At 40.7% G+C, this 7,500-nt stretch overlaps 2 protein-coding genes across 2 annotated transcripts in view; one reads left to right on the top strand and one right to left on the bottom strand.

Annotated features, from left to right (window-relative positions):
- The window catches only part of hectd2 (HECT domain containing 2), a 65,058-nt gene extending 61,150 nt beyond the window's left edge, over positions 1-3,908 (bottom strand). Inside the window, 1 exon segment of the mRNA XM_078288648.1 lies at positions 3,828-3,908. Coding sequence (XP_078144774.1) covers positions 3,828-3,908 — 81 coding nt within the window.
- slc22a15 (solute carrier family 22 member 15) overlaps positions 1-7,500 on the top strand; it is a 438,052-nt gene that overhangs the window by 353,817 nt on the left and 76,735 nt on the right. The gene's annotated exons all lie outside the window — the stretch shown is intronic.

Raw genomic sequence — 7,500 nt, 5'->3', positions numbered from 1 at the left:
CCACACCAAGAAGAAGAGAACATCTCTCTCTCTCTCTCTCTCTTTCTCTCTCACACACACACACACACACACACTCTCTCTTCTGTTACAGAGAATGTGTTGTCAGTGCCTCTCTCTCTCTCTCTCTTTCTCTCTCTCTCTCACACACACACACACACACACACACGCATACACACACACTCTTCTGTTACAGAGAATGTGTTGTCAGACAGTGCCTCTCTCTCTCTCTCTCTCTCTCCCCCCTCTCTCCTCTCTCTCTCTCTCTCTCTCCCCCTCCCCCCCTCTCTCTCCCTCTCTCTCTCTCTCTCTCTCTCTCTCTCTCTCTCTCTCTCTCTCCCCCCCTCTCTCTCTCTCTCTCCCTCTCTCCCCTTCTCCCCCTCTTCCCCTCCCCCCCTCTCTCTCCCTCTCCCTCTCTCTCTCTCTCTCTCTCTAGTCTGAGCCTATTAATTATTAAACTGTATCTGAGTTAGTCTTGCTTGCTAACCAGTAATAAGCAGGGTAACACATTGCTATCTCAAATTCAGTAATAATATTATGGTTACAAAGGACAGAATTAAGTTGTTACTTTTGTCATCCCCCTCTCTAAATACCACCAAATTATGATTATCCCCATCTCTGATTCGTTTTCCTCAGATTTAGTCGTTCTCCTCTCAGTCTGGATGAGAAACGGTAGAAAAACTGTCTTTCCCTCTATTTTGCTTTGCTCCAGTAAAAGGATGACATTATGTGCATGTGAGGGTGTGTATCCGTGCCTGGTCTAAATTCTTCACTGCACATGTGTGTGTGTGTGTGTGTGTGTGTGTGTGTGTGTGTGTGGGAGAAACAAAGCAACTGACAGTAAAAAGACGAAGAAGTTTGGTTTCCTGATCGTTCACAGGAGAGAAAACTGACCGATCCTTATTTCAGAAGGTGAGAGAAGATGCAACAACCAATTTTGAGGCTGTAATAGAAAGTAATATAACAAGTAATGTAATGGATTACTGCACCCAGGGAGTAACGATGACAGTAATGGCATTACTTCTGAACCGAGTACTGAGTAATGAGTAATAGTGCACTATGTTTTTTGGAAAAACAAGTCTAACTGGGAACAACAATCAGTGAATACAGCTGTTTTGAACTCATCTCTTCATGTTGGCTTTCCACTGATTTTCCTGTCTGTCATGTTGGTATTTCTTTAATTTCTGTTAAGTTTCTTTTATATTGCTGCTGCTGCTTTCGTTCTGCACATGTGAAACACTTTGGAACCCAGTTTTTTACTAGTGCTATACAGTATAAATAAAGTTTTACTTAATTACTTACTAACTTTAGTGTGCATGACAAGCTGCATGCCGTTTCCTACATCAAGCCTCTAAATCGACGTGGTCTACATTGCTCATTGTGCACTTGAGCAAGGCACCAAACCCACTGAGCTGGAAGGGACAAATCAGTACATTTACATGCCAGGTATTTAGCAGAGGCTCTTATTCAGAGCGACTGGCAGTGAGTGAGCAGGCAGGGCTTCAGTGTGTTGCTTAAGGGAACTTCAACCGGACGCATGGCTGCTGAGGGAATCAAACCTGTGACTGTTTGGTCAGACTGAGAGAATCAGACAGAGAATCAGACAGAGAGAGAATCAGACAGAGAAAGAATCAGACTGAGAAAGAATCAGGCTGAGAAAGGATCAGACAGAGAGAAAATCAGACAGAGAAAGAATCAGACAGAGAGAAAATCAGACAGAGAAAGAATCAGACAGAGAAAGAATCAGGCTGAGAAAGAATCAGGCTAAGAAAGAATCAGACAGAGAAAGAATCAGACTGAGAAAGAATCAGACAGAGAAAGAATTAGACTGAGAAAGAATCAGACAGAGAAAGAATCAGGCTGAGAAAGAATCAGGCTAAGAAAGAATCAGACTGAGAAAGAATCAGGCTAAGAAAGAATCAGACTGAGAAAGAATCAGACTGAGAAAGAATCAGGCTGAGAAAGAATCAGGCTAAGAAAGAATCAGACTGAGAAAGAATCAGGCTAAGAAAGAATCAGACTGAGAAAGAATCAGACTGAGAAAGAATCAGGCTGAGAAAGAATCAGGCTAAGAAAGAATCAGACTGAGAAAGAATCAGGCTGAGAAAGAATCAGACAGAGAGAAAATCAGACAGAGAATCAGAGTGAGAGAATCAGACTGAGAGAATCAGATTAAGAGTGAGAATCAGGCAGACAATCAGATTAAGAGAATCAGATTGAGAGAAAGAATGAAAGAATCAGACTGAGAGAATCCAACTGAGAGAGATTGACTTGAGAGAGAAAAAGACGGAGAGAATAAGATTGAAAGAGCATCAGACTGAAAGAGAATCAGACAGAGCGAGCATCAAACTGAGCGAGAGACCACTAAAGTCACAGAGAAAGCGAGCTGGAGAGAGAGAGGGAGAGCGAGAGAGAGACAGAGAGACAGAGAGAGAGAGAGAGAGAGAGACGTCAGTTTATGGCATTTCCAGACATGAACAGAGTCTGATGACAGACTGTTTACCGGTCAAACCATCTGATCTGCACATTCCTGCTGCCTGACACAATCTGCATTACATCAACCAGACCGACCAGTCCGCTGTGAGGTGACACTTCTACACACACACACACACACACACACCAATAACTTATCCATAACACACTAATATCTTATCCATAACACACTAATATCTTATCCATAACACACTAATAACTTATCCATAACACACTAATATCTTATCCATAACACACTAATAAAACCATAACTGAAGGGTTTCATTCCCAAAGGCTACATGTCCAGCGGTCACCTGATGCTCTCTGCTGTGTGTGTAAAGACATATACAGCTAGATGATGACATCATCTAATGTAGAGCGAGCAGTGAGTTGATGTCAGGAGTCATTATGTAAGAGCAGCATCACTTTTTCCAAGTGGTCAAAATCTCTTTTTGGACCCGAAAACCTCCAGTTAAAATTATATATATACATACACTACCAGTCAGAAGTTTGGACACACCACATTTTTCTTTATTTTTTACCATTTTCCACATTTTAGAATAATAGTAAAGACATCGAAACTATGAATTAACACAAATGGAATTATGCAGTGACCAAAAAAGTGTTAAACAAATCAAAACTATCTTATATTTTAGATTCTTTAAAGCAGCCGCCCTTTGCCTTGATAGAAAGACAAAGGCTTTGGAAAGAAATTCATACATAGGATCAACTTCACTATTTATATTTGTCTAAGAAACTAATTTCAAGCATTTAAGCAGAAGCCTTTAGATCAAAATGGTTTTAAGAGAATGAGGAACACAGAACATTCAGTCAGGTGGGTCCAGACTGGTGACTGGTAGTGTGTTTATATGGAACACAGGAAAAATAATCACAGATTTTCAGTTAAAAACGTCATGTGGCTTTTTACAGTTAAACACATTAAACACTAAACTCTTCTAGCCATTGGTATCAAACAATTCTACTTTATGTAGGCTAATATTCAATAATCACATTGTGTTGCACTATATAGCTTTGTTTTGTGCTAATTTAATGTTGTTCATATTTTAATATTTAATAGAATTGTGATTATTAGTATTGCTGTTGTTTTGTTGTTATGCATTTCCTTTTTTTAAGTTGTCTGTCTTTTGGTAAAAATCTAAATTGTTGTCCCCTTTTAATTTGAAAATATTTTGGAGAAAATAAGCGTTGCCTATTGCATCATAGGCTACTGCTTCATATTAGGAAAGCATGTATGAATAATAATAACAAAAACATATTTCCATTTCCACTAAAAGACACATGTAAGAAGTGACTTGGAGTAAAGCTGCATCCTCAGGTTAGCTCGAGCTTCTTACCGCAGGAGCGGAGCTGTGGTAAATCGGTGGAAGTTTCTCTCTTTCCCTCTCAACTCCTGACAGCGCAAAATGTTCCCCATCCATCCTCGGCGTGGAAGAGTGGAAAAAGTTGTGTTTTTTTTTTTTTTTTTTCTTCCCTGGAAAGCTTCACTGCTCCTCAGCCCGCGCGCTGCTTCTCCTCAGCGGACGGAACATCTTCCAGCGGCTCGGCTCTCTCCAAATGTTCCCCGTCGTTCCGCGTCGAGCTCGGTCAGATTCTGCTCCGTTATTCCAGAGAAATCAGGGAGACTCACATCCTAGAAATGCTGAACTCTACCTTCGTCCGGACAGGTGGGATCTCCGCTGCGCGCAACCTGACGCGTAAACGTCTCCAAAAGCGCTGCGTAAAGCTCCTTAACAGATACTTGGTTCCACTTTTAAATCAGTTTTAAAAGGCGGTCAGTGTTGCTCTCTACCTGCTCCTCTTCTCCTCTCTCTGTCCCTCTCTGCGTCGTCTGTCGGGCAGGCAGCGCAGCTGTGGGCCGGCGCCATGTTTGGAGGAGGAGGCGCCTGGAGAGCGAGGCTGGAGACGGGAGCGTCAAGCGCGCACACGGACACACACACAGTCATAACGGAAAACAGGCGATTTCACCTTCAAAATATAAGCGTAAAATATGTGACTTTCAGATTGAAGCAGTTGTAGAGTTCGACCGATATGAGGCTGATATCCAGTATGTTTGGATAGAGGCTGACAGAGGTGTTTTTTTTATTTTGTCGTTGTGAAATGTTATAAATATGGCCATGTTGATGGCAAAAAAATCAAAACAATTCCAAGTATTCAGTGTTTCTTCCCATAATGTTATTCTTGTCAGGGTGGAAAAGCCTCTGAAGCAGCATTTGGACCATGGGACACCAAAACTCTCCATTAAAACCAGATACCCATAATCCCGTGGGGCAGGGCGAGGCAGGTTGTGTTTACAGACCGTCTTCCATAAAGTAAAATACTCTCTACCTCTGGGAAGAACCTCGGTCTTATTGGCAGTGGACAGCTCACCATCTGATACCCAGTTTTTAATCTAATCCCAGTCAGTGTTTTGTTTTCACCTCCAGCTGGAGAGGAGGAACTCGTCAGTGAAGTCAGCTGCAGCCTCCTGGGTCACCATGGAAACACACTCGAAAACTAGATGAAACTTCAATGATCCCCGTGGGAGGAAAGGGGTTCCTCAACAGCAGAGAATAAAATGTTTTGTTTTTTTGTTCAGATTATTTTTGGGGCTTTTTGTCTTTATTGTGATAGTTTGTATAGTAGAAATAGACAGGAACGATTAGGAGAAAGAGAGAAATGACATCGAACAGGTCCTGGGCCGGATTTGAACCACCAGGACGCCCTGATTTACTAACTTTAATTTAAAATAATAAAAACAAATAAGCAAACACATTATGTCTTTATTGACAGATCTACAGGTTGAAGTGGATGTGTGAGTAACAGGGTGTAACAGAACAACTTTTTGTTAAAAAAAAAAACAGTTTTATTTCCATCAGATTCCAGAGTTTTATGACTCTTGTTTCCTTTCCTTCCTGTAAAAGACTTTTTAAACTCTGATTTTAGAGAAGTGCGCAGCAAAATTGTAAAAAAAATTAATAAATTTAACTCAGAGTGTAAAAGTCAACACTATATCAGTGTTTCTATCAGTGCACACCATCAATAATGTATAATTAATTCAACACTTAATTTGTTAATTTAACATTTTTGATGGACCCAGATCAGTTTTATGAACCAACTCTCCAATCAACACGTTTCAACTCAAAATAGTCCTTGTTTGTTATGAATAAAGTTTCTAATTAATAGCATTCTTATTACATCTATTCTTTATTTTCACTTTGTTTCACTGCTTTACTCAGAAATTGCAACATCTTCCTCAATAGGGCTTTTATTTTGAAAGTTGTGACAGGAAGCGCTGTGTTCTCACTCTTTCTGTCTTGACTGTGGTCCAAACAGAGGCGGCACGACTCCCTGCGTCACCGCTGCAATTTAACTTCTGTCCATAATTAGTGAAGAACGGGATCCGGGCCGCCGGCCAGCAGTTAGTGAACATAAAGAAATTTAAACTGGTAATAATGTCGGAGATTTGTGGCTTAACTGCTGCAGCCTGGAGCAGAGGAAACACACACACACATACACACACACACACACACACACACACACACACACACACACAGTCTGGAGCTGTGTGTGTGTAAGAGTGAAAGAGAGAGTGAGTGTGTGTATGTGAGACTGAGAGAGTGTGTATGAGAAAGGAGGGAATTGTGTGTGTTTCTGTGCGTGTGTGTGTGTTTGTATGTGTGTGTAAGGGGGCTGTGGAGAGTGTGTGTGTGAGATTAAATATGTGTGTGTATGAGAGAGAGAGAGAGAGAGTGTGTGTGTGTGTGTGTGTGTGTGTGTGTGTGAGTGAGAGAGAGGGAGAGAAAGAGAGAGAGAGAGAAACAGAGAGGAGCGAAATGTGTGTGTGTGTGTGTGTGTGTGTGTGTGTGTGTGGTTTCTCGGTACAGTTGAGATCATCTGAAGCCTCTGTCTGGTTCCCAAAACCAGCCTCAGTCTGTCTGCAGCTCCTGGAAAAGCCTGGAAGAGTCTGGAAGAGTCTGGAAGAGTCTGGAAGAGTCTGGAAGAGTCTGGAAGAGTCTGGAATTCTGTTTTTTACAAGTCTCATGTTTGTCACTGTGTGATGATGACAGCGTGTTTATGGTGTTTATGATAACGTTTATTTTTAATTCATTTTGATGCAGATATGAAGTTAGATCTATATGCTGTGAGATACAGTCAAAGCAGAGTTGGAAAGTGATGTTTCTATGATCTACGATTCAATATGACTTTAGTTTTCGAGATCAAGATTTGATTTGAAGACAATCAGTTAGAGAACAACTGTTTCCTAACAATCTGTGGACATTTATGGACTTGTGCAAAAAGTTGGAAATAAAACGTCCATTCTGGGAAACACAATACTTTAAAGTGTAAGTCTTCAATGAAAAGAAAACTAATCACAGCTAACAACGTTCTCTTTTCTAAAAGGAACTCAGGAACGTTTACTCTGAGGACATTTTAAATCAGACACTTTTTACTTTGACTTCAGTAGATTTTTACTGCAGTACTTTTACTTCTACTTGAGTAAAATATCGGCAGAGTAACAGAACTGCTGCTTGAGCAGGATGTTTTAGTTCTCTTTCCTTCACTGGTTATTTTTCTTTCTTTCTTTTGTTTCAGGACATTTACTTGGTAAAAGTGAAATTGTCTTGGAGAAAGTTTCTTGTTTCCAGATTTTCTTCAATGTTTTACGATGATTTCTAGAAAGTAGTCATATTGGCATGAAGTGAAATGTATTGAAAACAGCAAGATTAGCTGTCAGTGCAGTGAGATGATTTGACTGAAAATATCATGAAATAAGCTGATAGATCTGGAAACAAGTTAAAATCACTGGTCAGTTTGTCATTTTTTTTTGCAGTGTATTTAACTGATGGAGAGGTTTCTGCCCCTCAGTGAGTCTTACAGAACTAAATAAAGGTCGAGTGAGTGTGTTACATAAGAGCAGACGTGTGACTTTATGGTTTCTGGGCCTCAAACTCTCACTTCAGTCTCACTGCACCTGACCCGCAAACACTAAAACACAAAGGATTCAAACCTGCGTGGTTTCTGTTGCATTGC

This window comes from Centroberyx gerrardi, chromosome 15 (assembly GCF_048128805.1).
Source record: "Centroberyx gerrardi isolate f3 chromosome 15, fCenGer3.hap1.cur.20231027, whole genome shotgun sequence".
NCBI lineage: Eukaryota > Metazoa > Chordata > Actinopteri > Beryciformes > Berycidae > Centroberyx > Centroberyx gerrardi.
Note: the sequence above shows the minus strand (reverse complement) of the source record. Positions and strands in the feature narration are given on the sequence as shown.